This window comes from Microtus pennsylvanicus, chromosome 4 (genome assembly GCF_037038515.1).
Source record: "Microtus pennsylvanicus isolate mMicPen1 chromosome 4, mMicPen1.hap1, whole genome shotgun sequence".
NCBI classification, from domain to species: Eukaryota; Metazoa; Chordata; class Mammalia; order Rodentia; family Cricetidae; genus Microtus; species Microtus pennsylvanicus.
In genome coordinates, this window is record NC_134582.1 from 116483744 (window position 1) to 116500994 (window position 17251).

The following is a 17251-nucleotide window of genomic DNA, read 5'->3' on the forward strand; positions in this document are numbered from 1 at the left end:
GTACCAGAATGGTACATCTCTTGTTACTTTTCAAAAACACAATAATTTTTTTAAAAATAAAAAATGCTTTTAAACTATAACTACATCCTAAACTGGTCGCAGCACACTAGTATCCAGTGATGATCTTGAGTGTCTCATCCTCGGCCCACTTTACTCGAGAGCTGGGATTACAGGTGTGCACCATGCTTGCTTACATGCAGGGCACAAAGCCCAAGAATTTGTACATACTATATATGCCACGCTACCTAGGAGCTAGCTGCTCAGCCCTACAAAAGTTAATTCTGTAGCAAAATCTGGTCCCAATGGTCCAGGGCTGTTTTCCTTTGTATATCATTTACTTTAATTTCTACTATCAGACATTTTGATATTTCTAACTTAATAATAAATTACATTTGTAAGAGGAAAACCTAGCTAAAACTTAAATGAAGACACGGAAAAAATGAAAAAGTATAAAAATGCTTCAAAATTTTTCCAAGACCCACAAACAAGGCCTATTGGTGATGATACAGTTCAAGTTAGTTAGCCATACTTATGAGGGTTTTTTTTTCTTTTTTTTTTAACATTTTTTTATTGATAAAAGAAGGATAAAGAAAAAAAAACAAATTTCCACCTCCTCCCAGCCTCCCCTTTCCCTCCCCCTCCTCCCACTCTTCTCCCTCTCCTCCCACTCTTCTCCCCCTCCTCCCATCCCTCTCCCCTTCCCCCCACTCCTCTCCCCCTCTCTCTCCAGTCCAAAGAGCAGTCAGGGTTCCCTGCCCTGTGGTAAGTCCTAGGTCCTCCCCCCTCCGTCCATATCTAGGAAGGTGAACATCCAAACTGGCTAGGCTCCCACCAAGCCAGCAGATTGCATAGGATCAAAACTGCGTGCCATTGTCCTTGGCGTCTCATCAGCCCCTTATGAGGGTTTTTTAAAGAAAGTAAAAATACATTACTATCTCCCATTATAAAATTAATACTTCACTTGCTCAACATTTTATCAACATATTTATCAAATAACCATTAGGTGCCAGGTGCATAGGAAGCAAGGATCTTACACAATGTTTCATTTCAAGTAATTAACTTATTTAAGGGAAAACTATAACTCTGTGTGTACGCATGTATATACACATTTAAGTTTTGGAATTAATATGTTAACTCTATGTCCTATAACTTCTCCTGGGAAGACATGAACAAATGTCTATTTACACCAAAAAGGACACAAACAAATGCCCAATGAACTGATTCAAAGTTTAGCTTACTGAATCAATGAGTTTATTGGGTTTACTTAAAGGAACTCAGGTGAGGAGTCACAAGAGCATGGATGGCTTAGGCAACTGCGTCACCGGAAAGTCCACCTCATCATGGGTGATGACTTTAGAATGTAATATTCCCAGAACTGCCTACAGAACTTGCAGGCAGCTCCGCTGAAGACTTTCCTCTCGTCAGCAATTATTTATCACTTATGAAAGAAGTCCTGTAGTGCCTCATAAGCCAGACACTTCAGGGCAAAAATATACACACTACCCTCATTCTCTGTAAGACATCTTAAAACACTGTACATCTAGGTGGACAGATAAAGATGAAAGACTGGGGAATTAATAAGTATGTTCACTGCATGCCTTTATCTGAAAATTTTCAGTTTTAGAAAGTAAAGAGCCACAGAGCTTTCCCTTCTGTTGCAGTAATTAATGCTAATGGGGAATCCCTTCGCAGCTTTCCCTCCCCTCATTTGTGAGCATTACTGTGGTCAAGATCCTGCTCCCACCAACACCCTCTCTCATGGCTGTTCTGCTCAATAATGTGCCATCACAAACAGGAGGTAGAGGTGTCCCACTGTGCTACTGCTGCACATCCCTGTAATAGGTAGATTTTTGTGCCTCCCACTTCTAGTACAAAGCATAGTTAATCATGTATGATAACCAATAAATGATATTAGGAAAATAATTGATTTTGTTTATAGATAAAATTGGATTTTATTCTTTCCTTGGAGAACATCAGCAAATTGGTCAAATAATATGACCTAAGTACTCTTTCTTGAGATGAAGTTCCTTTCCTTATACCCAATAGCTGTACATTTTTGTTACTAGCTATCTAGACAGAATAATATTGACCTTTTCATACATATAAACAATATACTTTATCACATTCACCCCTTTCGCTCCTTCTTGATCCCCTCCCCCTCCTGCTATCTCTTCCCTCCAAAAATGACTCCATTCTATTTTTATGTTCCTTTTTGTAGGAAAAAAAATCAAAATTAGATTCTACATATGAGAAGAAATACTTAATATTAGTTTTTGTAAAACTGGTTAGTTTAATTTTAATATAATGATCTCCAATTTTATGCATGTCCTGAAAATGAAGTAATTTCATTAGTCTTTATGGCTAAAGCATACTCCATTGTACACACACACATACACACACACACACACACACACCACCCTTCACATTTATTACATTTTGATATAGGAGAAAATATAAAAACTTGAACAGTAAAAAAAAAACACAAGATAAATTCATATAAGAAAAGACTTTCCAATAATAGGAGAAGATTGAATTTGGATTTTGAGTGGAATTTACTTACTTAGTATTTCCATTTTTTTTTAAAAAAAGTATACAACCAATTTGAAGGAAAGAAAGAAGGCAACAGGGAACACTTACAAAGTAATTTTTCACAAGCTGTTTGTCGCTACTTTCTGCTCTGATCTTCTCAGAGGTGCCCATGTGTATTTCTTTGCCCCTTTGCATAATGGTTAAATCCAAGCATCTAACATGGACAAGAATGTTCTGAGATTCACCCAGAAGCAGACTGCAGCAGCCCTCTTTGGGAGTATCAATGGCAGGGACAGTGAGAACAAAGGAAAAGAGGTATAGGTAGGGACTGATAGTCACTTGCTCTCCTGCAACTGCTGAGTCCATCTTTTGCGGTGTGCTCAGGGAACACCTTGCACTCCACTGAGGACTGCTAAGCACAGACAGGGAGCACTCAAAGAGGGTGCTCATTTACTCTTTTCTGGCAATCTTAATCTTGCATCTCCAAGCCTTCACAGGTGAGTGTATAAAAAAAGGAAAGGAATAGTGAAGGGAACCAAGAAGTGGACTAATGAAGAAAAGGAAAACCACCATTTCCTTTGCCATGGTCAGTGCCAGGCTTCTTTTGGAGAGCTGCCTCCCTCCCAGCTATTTCATAGAAATGTAGTCTTTTTGTTTCTGTGTTGCTATGGCAGCAGCAACTTCCCAGACCTGCTCAACATAATGAAATTTTCGCTCCAGAAATTACTGCCTACACATGAATCCACATAGATCAGCGATTCTCAACCTGTGGGTCCTGACCCCTTTGGGCGACAGATGACCCTTTCATAAGGGTTGCATATCAGATATTCTGTATATCAGGTATTTATATTATGATTCATGACAGTAGCAAGATTACAGTTATAAAGAAGCAATGAAGTAATTTTTTTTGGTTGGAGATCACCATAGCATGAGGAACTGTATTAAAGGGTCATAGCATAAGCAAGGTTGAAAACCACAGACAGATGATTTCCTTGTATGTAATTTTTGAAATAAAAGTCTAACAGCCCAATTTTGGCCAAGAGCTACTGTTGTATCAAAGTTAAAGCATGACCGGACAGAGTAAGTGCTGTGAATAATGGCTATACATGCAGTCTCCAGTTAAAAACAGAAAAAGAAACAAGTGTGTAACAATCACATCTATGTGATGAAAAGAAATGCATCTAATGTAGTTATTATGCACCTGCCCAAGGAAAATTCACTCAACAGGTCTGCACTGTGCACCTGTCATTGAGGCTCACTCTTCTGACACAGCACTTACTGGTTTCAATGAACTTACCTGTAAGCAAATTGCCAGGTTCACTCTACAGCCAAAGGAAGTGCTAACAGCCCGTGGGTGGAGTCCCAAGTCCTTAAAGAGCTTTGAGAAAGACTGTGTAAGCGCAATTCGGGGACGTTCTTCTGCCACAACCACACAGGTTCTTACTCGGGACAAGTCCAGTCCTCGTGCCTGGAAATAAGGGCAGGGACACTAAGAAAGTGTTCAACATGTGTAACCTAGACACCCTTTTACTCAGAATCGCACAGGAATGATGAGACTCCAACATTGTTCTTCAATCTAATACCATCGAATCTAAATGTTCTATAAACCACTCTAGGTTAGTGCAATAAAACTGAACCAACCAACCAGCTGAACAAACAAACAAACAAACAAACAACAGAAGCACAGGACAAAACCATACTGGTACTCAAAATGTCAAGATGTCACTGAAAACATGTTTGAAGCAACAACAAGAATTGTAAAGAAATGGGTGAGACAAGCACTCTCTTTTGGGAAGAGCAGGCATTACTGTGCATTCTTCTGGGAATGACCTAACAAGAATTTACATACAGTGAGGCTAGAAAGATGGCTCAGTGGTTAGAGTGCTTGGAGGTCTTCTAAAGGACCCCAGTTCTGTTCCATTACCCACATCTTACAGTTCATAGCTGTCAGTAACTCCAGCTCGAAGGGACTAACACTCTTTTATGGCCTCCACAGGTACCAGGAAACATGTAGCATGTTCAAGCAAGTGCACATGCATGTACACACACACATTTTTTAAAAAATAACTCATATGGGTTTTTGATCCTACTGCACGTACTGGCTTTGTGGGAGCCTAGGCAGTCTGGATGCTCACCTTACTAGACCTGGATGGAGGTGGGTGGTTCTTGGACTTCCCACAGGGCAGGGAACCCCGATTGCTCTTTGGGCTGACGAGGGAGGGGGACTTGATTGGGGGAGGGGGAGCGAAATGGGAGGCGGTGGCGGGGAAGAGACAGAAATCTTTAATAAATAAATAAATTAATTAAAAAAATAAAAAGATAAAGACAAAAACTCATATGGGAATGGAAAATATGTTTAAACATATTTTAAAATGTTTATACTTATTTAAAATATATACATATTAAAATATGTTTAAGCAGAAAGGCAAAACTAAAGTGCTTAGACAACTTCCTAATGACAGTTCTCCATTTACATCTTTAAAAAAATATTTACTTATTTATTTATTGGTATTTTGAGATAGGTTTCACTTTGTAGTCTTTGTTGTCCTGGAACTCATTATGTAGACCAGACTGGCCTCAAACTCACAGAGATCTGCCTGCCTCTCTGCCCCAAGTACTGGGATTAAAGGTGTGCACCATGACCGCCCAGCCTCCATTTACATCTTATGAGACTTGAAAAGTTGAGACCAACTTTCATTATCAGGTGCATTTCCATTTCTACAGTAAACACACCATTAATTATTTCTCAGGTTCTGCAACAAATATAGAAAGCTGGACTATACAATGAAAAGCACAGGAGTAGAAATTCAATGAACTGAACACAGCACTGGTTGGTTAAAGCCAGCGTTCCTCGGGGAGATGAGATCAGTCACAAAAGAGCCTCTACTGAAGGTGGTAGTGCACGAAGAGTAATGCTGGCTCGAGTGAAAGCAGAGCTGCTGACACAGGAATTACCCAAACTAGTCCCTCTTATGTGCGTCACCTCTGGACTACACTTCCAGATTTCAAGATAATTTTGACATTAAGACCTGCTGTATAACCATAACTGCATGCATAAAGTTATATAGGAACAATTAAACTATGAATACTACTAATAATTTTGTGAAGGTTCAAGAGGCTTTGCCACAACAGCAACTCCAACTAGCAATTCAAAATTTATCTCTATAATTCTTCAAGTGTACGAATGTGGGTAGAAAGATTGCTTAATTCCTCTGAATTTAAGTTTCTCATCTTTAAAAGGAAGATAGTAACATATCCTGCTTCCCAGAGCTGTAGCAAGTATGAACTGAAATGTAAAGCGCTTGGTTATCACTCAATTGTAATAGTTATTATTATGTAATGTCAACAAAAAAGCTAATGAAAATGCACCATGCCACGATGTAATGCAACACAGATGGATCTAAGAGACAATTGTGCTCTGTAATTCTTCCTTATGTAAATAAGTAATTTTTGAAAATTGTATTTATTTACATAGTTTAACATTGTAGTTTCATATTTTGTTTTATTGCACTGGGCTGAATAGGAAAAAATCAGAGGAGATAAATGTACTGTGTTCTGCTTCACTATATGTATACACACAAACATAAATAACCTACATAATTGCAGACACAGACACTGCACAGACAGAGAATAGCAGGTTGAAATACTATCAAGACAGATCTCAGCATTATTTTTTCCCTTTTAATAATGATTATTCAACTTACCATGAAAACATGTCTATCAAATGCCCTCAGTTTAAATGGAGGGAAATACTGTTCTCAGTGCAAATCAAAAAGAAAAAGAAAAGTGAAAACCAAAACACTGTTCACTTAGCTGCAAAATTTAGTTGTTGTTACAGCACAGACCTTCAAATAAAGGCCTTCCAACAAACTAAAGATGAATGCATAAATTTAAAACTTCCTACTTGAATATTAATATCAGATAGGAACAGAGAAAAATTTAGCATGTCTTGAACACTGATGGAGGAATTTAGGACAAACTACAGTCCTGCTTAGTAGTATCTGTGGCAGTGGTAAGTTATTCAAGGGGAAAACCTAAAACTTCATTTTCCCCCAAATCAATTTGCAAGCAGATCACACTTCAGCCCTTTGTGCTGGCTTCACCCAGTGCATGAGTGTCTTTTCTCAAGACCAGAGTGGCCTGAGGGCTGGTGAACATTGAAGCCCTAGAGGGGGGCTGCTTACCTTGAGGGACTCAGTTTGTGAGCCAAGCCCCTTGGTACAAAGCTCCATCACCGAATAAGAACAGAAGGTATCCCGGACTTTGTACTGACTCACAGCAAGAAGCCACAAGGCAGGGTTGGTCTCCAGCTCAGAGGGTGGAATCAAAATGGACTGATGCCCCGAGTATACGCTGCAGAGACAAAATAGGCCATCAGGGCTAGGACCCAGGGCAGATGGGAGAGAGAGAGTAACATTCACCCTGAGAAACAGGACCACTTCAAGCAATGTAATCATATGCAAGATAAATGTAATAGAAAAGCCAGATGTAAAAAGATTTTAAAAACCACACAGGAAGAAAATTAGGAATGTCAAATGAAGTCAAACACATGGTCTTCTGAGTTTCGATCTATACTCTAATATGTCCAACACACCAACCAGAAGGACAGGACAGTCATTCTTATTTTTTTATGTTTATACTTGAGAATATATCTAGGAAAATGAATATATCTAGGAAAATTATATATTTCAATTCACAATCAATTGATTAGGTAATTGGTGTGTATTAAAAATATTTGTTTATATTTCCATTTTAAATGTTTGCTTATCACTTGAATTAACTTGAACTGTTAATAATATTGATTATAATAAAAAATCCAAAATAAATATTCTGAGATTTACAGAGATATTTTAGCTATATAAAAATTCACAGATGAAAAAAAATTCACAGATGAAACTCACATCTCTGTGTGTGTGTGTGTGTGTGTGTGTGTATGCATGCGTGTGTTAATCTTCCTAGCACAAGCTATTTCTTTAAGTGGCCAATCTCAACACTATCCTGAGTGAGGTATCCCAGACCCAAAAAGATGAACATGGGATGTACTCACTCATAATTGGTTTCTAGCCATAAATAAGGGTCACGGAGTCTACAATAGGTGAATCTAAAGAAGCTAAGTAAGAAGGGGAACCCAAGGAAAAACATATAGTTATCCTCTTGGCTAAGGGAAGTAGACAAAATTGCCGGGGAGAAAATTGGGATCTTGGGGGTGGGGTGGGATGGGGGTAAGGGGAGATGGGGAGAGAAAAGTTAGAAGGGAAGGAGGGGGGGCCTTGGGGAAACAGGAGGATTGGGATAAAGGAAGGTTGGATAGGGGAGCACGGAACCACAATTCGTAGTTAAGGGAGCCACTTTAGGTTTGGCAAGAGACCTGACCCTAGAGGGGCTCCCAGGTGCCCAAGCTGAGGTCCCCAGTTAGTTCCTTGGGCAGCTGAGGATAGGGAACCTGAAATGACCCTATCCTAGCGCAATACTGACGAATATCTTGCATATCATCATAGAACCTTCATCTGGTGATGGATGGAGATAGAGACAGAGACCCACACTGGAGCACTGGACTGAGCTCCCAAGGTCCCAATGAGGAGCAGAAGGAGGGAGATAATTTTAAAATTTCAAGACCTTAAGCAGAGGGCCCAGCGGGCTCAAGAAATATAAGGAAACTCAGTGAGCTCACAAACTTACTTTGAACAGGATCCTTCACATAGAGAAGCATTGCAGAAGCATAACAAAAGGGCATTGGTGGCAAATTTTCATTTCTCTCTTTATTTTTCCATTTCAAAATTTTACTTATTTTTGTAAAACAAAACACCGATCTTTCCTAAGACCTTTTCAATGCAGTTCCTAATTTGAGAATGAAGAGATCAGGTGCATACAAAGTAGGAAAATCAGACTTTAAATTATTATTATGTTTTCATTTAAACTGGCTATTTCTTTTTCTCTTTTTAAAAATTCTTATCGTGGGGATGGAGAAGTGGCTCAGCATTTAGGAGCAATAGTTGTTCTTCCAAAGGACCTAGTACCCATGTGGCAGTTCACAACTGTTGTCTGTAATTTTAGTTCTAGGGGAATCTTCATGCCTTCATGGGTACCAAGCATAAATGTCATGCAGAGACATGTATAGAAGCAAATACCCATAAACACAAAATGAAGAAAAACTTAAAATTCTTAGTATACTGGGTTCCATAAGACCATTTCCACATGAGTGTATAATGAATGTACTTTGAGCATATTCTACCCCATCATGCCCTGCCACCCTTAAGTATATTATTTTTTTGCCTTGACTTTTAAAAGGCAAAAAATACATATGACATTAACTTTATCATTCTTAAAACTCATTTTATTATTTTATATATATGAGTGTTTGCCTGAATGTATGTCTGTGCATCCTTGGAGGTCAAAAGAAGGTATAAGATCCCCAGAACTGAAGTTATAGACAGTTATGAGCTACTATGTGGGTGCTAGTAATTGAACCTGGGTCTCCTTGAAGAGCAGTCAGTGCTTAACCACTGAGCCATCTCTCCAGCCAGCCTCAACTTCCCATTTTAAGCAATTCCACGCATATATAACAGCAGCCTTCATTGTACTCACAAGGATGTGCAAACATCACTCGTATCTATTTCCAAGCCCTTTCTCCACTCAAAGAGAAGCTCTGTACCCTTATAAAAAATATTTCAACGTCTCCCTTTTATCTTGCTCTCTATTTCTGTATGTGAATTTGGCAATTCCAGATGCTCCCTGCAACGGGAATTATGGAAATATGTCTTCTTCGGTATGACTTATTTCACTTAGAATAATGATTTTGAGGTTGCCCACATAGCCATGTGTGTGTGTGTGTCTGAGTTTCCTTCCAAGTTTCATCTGGATACTATTTCACTGGGTGTACACATAAAATGGTGTTTACACATTCTCCACTGATAGATTCTTTACTGGGATCTACCTTTCAGCTACTGTGAGTAAAGCTGTAAGGAACAACATTATACCAACATCTGTTTGAATATTTCTTAATTCTTTTGAGCATATATTCAGGAATATAATGGCTGAACTACAGGGCAAAGCTGTGATTAGCTTTTTGGGAAATGTTGACATTACGTTCTACACTGACTGTGTTAATTTTGCATTCTTATTAGGATGTACAATATCCCAGTCTCTCTGTATCCTTTGCCAGCACTTAGTATTCTCTGCTTCAGTATAGCTACTGTAGTATGAAATGAGACTTCACTGTCATATTTATTTGCTTTCCCTACAGAAATGTGCAAATGCTTACAATCAATATATCATAATCAGTAAAATCTCATGTAAATAATTCCAATAGCGAATAGGAGGACATATTTTTACTGACTTGCCATTGGAAAGTTATTTATTAAGTATCATTTTTTGTTTGGTTTTATTGAGTCAAGGCTTTCCTTTGTAGTTTAGGCTGGTCTTGAACTTATGGTAACCTTTCTGTTAGAGACTGTCAAGTATTAGGTTTCAGGTGTGAGCCATCATACCCATCTCTAAAGATCACTTTACATTAAAGTTATTTGACAGGGTTAAAATAACATTACACAAGTGTATCTATAAAGCATAGCAGATTTATATACTATCCAAACAGCTATCTGTTACAAGTTATTTTCTATTCAATAAAATGTGAAGTTTGCTTAGTTCTTGAGAGCAAACTTGAACCCAGATGTTCTTCTATCCAGAACCAAAGCTTTTTATACTTAGTTTCCCACTAGATGAGCCTTCCAACAAATCATTTGTTTCTTTCAAAGTATATCCATATATTTCTCCAATTAACCTTTTAAGAAACTTACTTCAGATCTGACAGTAAAGCAAATGTTTACTTAGCTTTCACAATGCATTTAAGGGATTAATTTATGCCTCCTCTTCTCATTCAGCTCCAGGTACATTAAATATATATTTTATGTTTAATTAAATTATGTGTGCACAGATGCACGTATGTGCAGCAGTGCCTGAGGAGGCCAGAGGCATCATATCCTTGTAGGACTGGAGTTATAGGCAGTTGTGAACTGCCTGGTATGGGTGTTGAAAAGAAAATTGGGTCCACTACAAGAGCAGTATGTGCCCTTAACTACTGACCCTTCACTCCAACCTCATTAACAACTTTTGAAGACTGGGTGACGTTTCCAGAGTACACCACAGCTAAACAGACACCCCACCCTTTTCCCTCCCTGGTTTGAGAGATTTGCATCATGACCTTATTCTAGCTTTTTTCCTAAAAATGTGCAGCCTTTCCCACGATGCTCAGGGAAGTAGGGCATTCCCAACTAGACTGATTCTACTGGAACTTAAAATTCCATTTGCTACCAGAAGACCCATTTTCCAGTTGGGCTTGCTGGCACATCAGGATGAGCTTACAGACTCTAACTAGTTGTGAGTTGGAATTAGAGCCCTACTGATTAGCTAATGTGTTATCTCCAATTAGAAGCCATAAGGTAGCACTGAGCAGAAATCATAATAAATGGAAATTTTACCTCGGTTTTATGGATATTAAAAGAACTACCTCAAGGCCAAGGATCATACACCAGCAAAAGCCTAAGCTCTAACAAGCCTACATTATACATCCCCAAAATCATAATTACACACCAGGAAGTATTATGTGTCTTTCTATCCTGAGAAGCAAAGGAACATGGTGTTTTCTGTTAATATTAAATGCTGAATATTCAGCCCATTCATGATTCAAGGTTCACAATGCTAGCTTAATTAGATATTCTTTGAGGCTTTTTTTTTTATTGAAGCTGAGATTTAAACAGCTATTCCTTCACACTAAGGACTTTTCAGCACCACCAAACAAGCAAGCTTAATGACATTTGAGTCCAATGTCTTCGGGAATAAAAACTGAGGTGTATAATCTTATAATGATTTTCCTCTTAATTCTGTCAATCTACCATATCCATATTACCCAATTTTAATTTTGAGAATGCTAGTATAAGGAATTCCAAATTGAAGAACATTAAATACAAATAACCTACAACTCAATTTCTCAAAAATATACATCAGAACTGTTTGATCTGAGTTTTAGCACACAAAAACCTTGGTCCCAGAATGTGAATTCAGGGCCATCTAATTTCAAGCACATTACTGAAAATTATACACAGATTGACTGACCTCTTTAGCATCCCAGATAAATCAAAAGTAAGAAAAAATCCATATAGCCAACACACACAAGATACATGCATACATACATACATCACAGATAGATACACTGAGGCATTGACAGAATTCAAATGACAATACACAAAAACATGTACATAACAAAGCAGGCTTGTACCACAGAATAAAATGACATTTAGTAATTGCCAAGTTGTCAACACAGTGCTGCTGTGGAATATCGCAACCATTGCCCTACTGTGAGTCCTCTGTCCTGACTCATGAATTTTGGATTTGCCCTTATCAAACCATACAGCAAATTCTGATTCAACTATTTTTAAGCATACTGATTTTTCTGAAAACTGATTGGCCAAGATCAACCTACTTAGGATCAGGTTACCAATATAGAACAAAATATTTTATAACATTTTCTGAAACTTGATCTATTCTAGGTTAGAGCTAAGCTTCAAATAATGAAAAAGACATTTTTTATAATATTAATTTGCATATTAGCAATTAAGTGACTTCAGATTACTAACCTGACAACCCACATACAAACAGGTGACAACTGCACCCTCTCTGGCTCTCAATTATACAGCCACATTCTCTCCCAGGATACTCCTAGGATGAGCTTCCGTAATTAGCAGGTCTGTGGTGAAGAGATGTGTGGGCTACACTCTATGTCAGGTATCCCAAAGGCAAGCTTTCTTCTTTAGAAAGCTGCAGCCAGGTGTAGTGGCACAGCCTGTAATCTCAGCACCAAGGAGACAAAGATCTCCTAAATTTTGAGTCTTGTATGATCTACAGCAAGACTGTCTCAAAATACATAAACACTCCCAACCAAGAAGTTATCTATAATTGATACCTGCTGGCAAAGGAGAAATGAGTTTTCTTCAGTGAAGCCTCACTTGGTATACTAACTACACTCCAGGGTAGGCCCCCTGCCCAGGAGTAGTAAACCACAACAAAATGAACTCAAGGGTAGTTTTTTAGACTTTCTGTCTCATTTTGTTGTGTTTGGGCTTTTCTTTTTTTTCTTTCATTTTTTTGAGGGGAGATTCTTACTGGTCTTCTGTTTACATACTTTGGTTTCTGTTTTTCTGTTATGTTTTTAATGTTTGTTTTGTGGTTTTGGTTTGTTTGTTTGTTTTTTTTGAAAGATAAAGAGGATATAGAGTTGGGTGGGTAGGGAGGTAAGAAGGATCTGGGAGGTTTGGGGGTAGGGGAGAAGTGTAATAGGAATGTATTGTATGAAAACTTTATAAAAAATAAAAAACCAACCAAACAACCAATCCATAAACCAGCTTAATTTGTGTATGCTTTGCCTAACACAAAACTTACCCATGTTACTGAGAATCATTTCGTTCTGTGTTTAATTAACCTATTAAACAGACTATCTTCTTATTGAATTCTTTGGTACTCAGGTTTAAAACCCAATTGATTGTAAATGCAAGAGTTTATTTCTGGATCCTCAATTCTTTCTCATTGATTATCTCTCTATCTATTTCTATTTTGTCTGTATTTATCCACCCACTCACCCAACCAACTACTCAACATCTACATTCATCTGTAGGCCACTGTCTAATTTTTTTTCATTACTGCAGTTTTGCTCTAAATTGTAAAATCAAGAAGTATGGTATGATGCCAGGCAGTGGTGTCACATGCACTCGGGAAGCAGAGGGAGAAGGATCTCTGTGAGTTCAAGGCTTAGTCTACAGACATAGTTCCATAACAGCCAAGAATTTTATATAGAGAAAATCTGATTCAAAACAAAACAAACAAAAAATCAAAAGCAAAGAGAGGTATTGGTGTGGGAGTTCCCTCTATGTGCTGTGATCACCACTAATGAATAAAGAAACTGCCTTGGCCTGTTAATAGGGCAGAACTTAGGTAGGTGGGGAAAACTAAACGGAGTGCTGGGAGGAAGAAGGCGGAGTCAGAGAGACGCCATGGAGCTGCTAGAGTCAGACATGCCGAATCTTTGCCGGTAAACCACTCCCACATGGCCATATACAGATTAATAGAAATGGGATAAATTAATATAAGAGTTAGCCAACAAGAAGCTAGAGCTAATGGACCAAGCTGTGTGTTTTAATTAATATAATTTCTGTGTGGTTATTTTGATTCTGGGTGGCAGGGATGAACAAGTAGCCCCCTCCTAGTACAAGATATGGTATGCTACCTTTATATTTTTAGCTACCATGCAAAATAAGTGCTTCATTATGACATCTTCATACACAAGTACCACTGTACTGTGATCATATTCCACATTTTATCTATTCTATTACAAGATCATGTTGGCTACTAGGAGTCCTTAGCATTGTTTCCAGGATCAGCTTTCTCCATTTCTACAAAAAAGGCTGCTAAGGGTTGGTGGAGATTATACTCAATCAACAGATCCATTCTAGTAAAATTAATATTTTCATTAAACATTCTAACTCATAAATATGAGCATCTGATATACTTTTTTGAGTAGGTACAGTAACCTGAGGGCTTTGCAATATTCTGGTTGAGTCATCTTCCACTGAGCTTCATCCCAGCATCTCTCTATATACACTTTGAAACAATATGCATAGCTTTAGAAAATATTTAAAACAACTCCAACTTATCAATGGATTAATCATTTATCAATTTATCAAATTCAATTTACCAATTAATTTCAATATAATATTCAATTCCACAACTGAAAGTTGTTTTAGGATAAATATTTCTATATATCCATCTATAGATAGATATTCCATTTATATTTACATTTTTCTTAACTTTCAAACAGCAACTAAGTCATAGACAGGTGTCAAATACAGTCAATATACCATTTTCCTTTACTTAATTTGATATTGAGTTAGAAACCTAATGCCTTATAAACCTCAAGTAATATCAACGGGGGAGGAAATATGGGAGGGTTTCCAGCAACCAAGAATAATTTCCTCCATAAACCAATTAAACTGTCAAAATCTGAAAACAGATACATTTCTTCAATGCAAACTCATAGCTTATTCAGCTTCACCAGCTGTCCTGATTACAAGTTTTGCAGTGATGGATTTAGCTCAGATTCCCACATCACTTACACTGTCCTCTCTCAGGTTCTTTCTGCCTGAAGCAGATGAACCTTAAAGGTTCATTTACTCTCAAGACACCATAACTTGTAAAGATGAAAGGCATTTGTGTTCCTCAGTATAGGTGCCTGATGTTTCCACAGGATTGGGTAAAATTGATCAGCTTTGGCAAGAATGAATCTGCTTTCCTTGTGCAGCACATTATGTGGAGCAGGACTTCACCCACTGCTGCTGACGACAATCCCTCTGATTCCTTCCCTGAGGATTCTTGACTGTGAAACTTCTCTTTTGCCCTTTGCAATGAATACCTGTTTTGTGGGAAACTATTTTTTTTTTTTTGGTTTTTCGAGACAGGGTTTCTCTGTAGCTTTGATGCCTGTCCTGGAACTAGCTCTTGTAGACCAGGCTGGCCTCGAACTCCCAAAGATCCGCCTGCCTCTGCCTCCCGAGTGCTGGGATTAAAGGTGTGCGCCACCACTGCCTGGCTGTGGGAAACTATTTTATAAATTCTTATTCACCAACTTTTCAATTTGCTCACCTTATTAAATCTCAGTAATTGAAGAGTTTCCTATTTGACTTAAAATGTTATCTGTTACAACTGTTACTTTGGTGCACAATTTGTCCACAGTTCTCCCAGAGGGGACCCTTTCAAAATATCTCTCACTTTCACATGACCTCACAAATCTTTGGTTGGTTACTTAATAATATTTCAGGGTCATTTTGCACATACTTCATCCCAGCTTGGAAGTAAGCTGTTTCTTGAAAGAGGTTTAAGTGCATTTTATAGGAATGAGTTATTTATAAGGTGAAATGGGGTTAAAAGCTATGCTAACTGCTACTGGAGTATAGCTGTTCTCAGGTCCTTTCAAAGAGAGCTGAGGAATGCATAAGATACATTCATCCATGAACAGAGGACAATCATACTTTTCTCTTTGCCTCTTTGCCTCCTTCCCTCCCTCCCTCCCTCCCCTCCCCCTCTCTCTTTCTCTCTGTGTGCATGTGCCCACATGCATGTGGACATGTGTTACATGGATGGGAATGTGCAGGTGTGTGTATGTGCACACTCATGCCAAATTTAGAACAAAGTGTTAGACGTCTTCCTCTACCACTATCTGCCTTACTGCTCTTCTCAAAGCTCTCTCACTGAACTGGATGGAAGTGGACATTTTTACCTAGACAGAATAGCTAATAAGGTTGTGGAATTCATTCTTCTCCATGCACTAATGCCAGGGTTACAGACACACATATCCATGACAAGCTTTTTATGTAGGTGCTGGAGATTTAAATTCAGGTCATGCTTGTAGAGAAAATACTTTTACCCATTGAGCCTCCTACACCCACATTTTTAAATCTACTCGATGCATGTCAGAAAACACAAATTCACACTAACACACAAAACTGAATGCAATACCAGAGTTAACTGTACTTTCTGCACCTATAGCCAAAAGCCAGTTTCTTCATTTTAACCATTTATATTTATTCTTAGTCTCCTTGCAAAAAGCAGTCTCCTCCACTGCTGCTAAGTCTCCTATTCTTCCTCCTATCACTTCATTATCAAAGCTGGCACAAGTCACCTCACCATGGGAATACTCTTCTCCCACCACCTAAGCTTTCATACCCACAATGCCCTGCTCCTTCACTCTGACACCCTCCCTGCTTGCATACTTATACAGACACTTTAAAAGATTTTGGACAGTGCCTAGTCACAGATGCTGACTTGAATGAAGAGTGGAAACTTCTCATTCTTTATAACTCTTATTAGTGATTGTGCATCTATGATCCCACATGGATTTTTTTTAAAGCAAACCCTTTTGTGATCTATTTGCACAGGTTTCTAAAAAATAGAAGTTACATATCTTGTTTTGTTTATATTTACACAGTTGCCTTCACTGTTTCAGATCAGAGGCAACTAATCAGCAAAACATTGAAGATTTTTATGTGTGCACATATGTATGGAAGTAAGAGGACAAGCTCAGCTACTGTTCCTTAAGCACCATTCACCTTGGGGTTGTTTTTGAGACAGGCTCTCATTAGCCTAGAACTTGCCAAGGAGGCTAGGGTGGCTGATCAATGAACACCAAGAAACCACCTGCCGCTACCTCCCTAGTCAGTCCTTAGTGGTGAGATTATGAGTAAGTACCACCAAATCTAGTTCTTTTTTAATTTGGGTTCTTGGAATCAAACTCATGTCTTCTATATGTTACCAACTGAGCCATCCGCTAGCCCAGAAAACTTTAGCTGTGAGCCTTGTGAGTGGATCTGAAAGAACATCTGTTAATAAAGGCTCCTTGCTATCACAACATCAAAGACAACCCCTTGAAGATCATTCAAATCCAGAACATATTCTCTTGGAACAAGCCCATTCTTTGAGGATGTTGTGGGGATGAGGCCTGATAAGTTTGCAGAATCAAAAAGTCTTCCATGACTGACTATATGTTGATGAGTCCTTTGTTAAATGAATATAGTCCTCATAGAGAGACAATGTTCAGAACAGACTCTATCTTCTTGCTTAGCTGACACAGATGGCTTCAGGCACATGGGCGCAACTGATAGAATGGAATATTCTGAGTTCTCTC

General features: G+C 38.4%; 1 protein-coding gene across 6 annotated transcripts in view; it reads right to left on the reverse strand.

The window, feature by feature from the left end:
- Positions 1-17251, reverse strand: part of Dip2c (disco interacting protein 2 homolog C) — a 346024-nt gene that overhangs the window by 28531 nt on the left and 300242 nt on the right. For all 6 annotated transcript variants that reach the window (XM_075970250.1, XM_075970255.1, XM_075970254.1 and 3 more), the window contains 2 exons: positions 6714-6882; positions 3827-3997 (listed from right to left, as the gene is read on the reverse strand). In XM_075970250.1, the coding sequence (XP_075826365.1) occupies positions 3827-3997; positions 6714-6882 (340 nt within the window). The remainder of the gene's footprint in view (positions 1-3826; positions 3998-6713; positions 6883-17251) is intronic.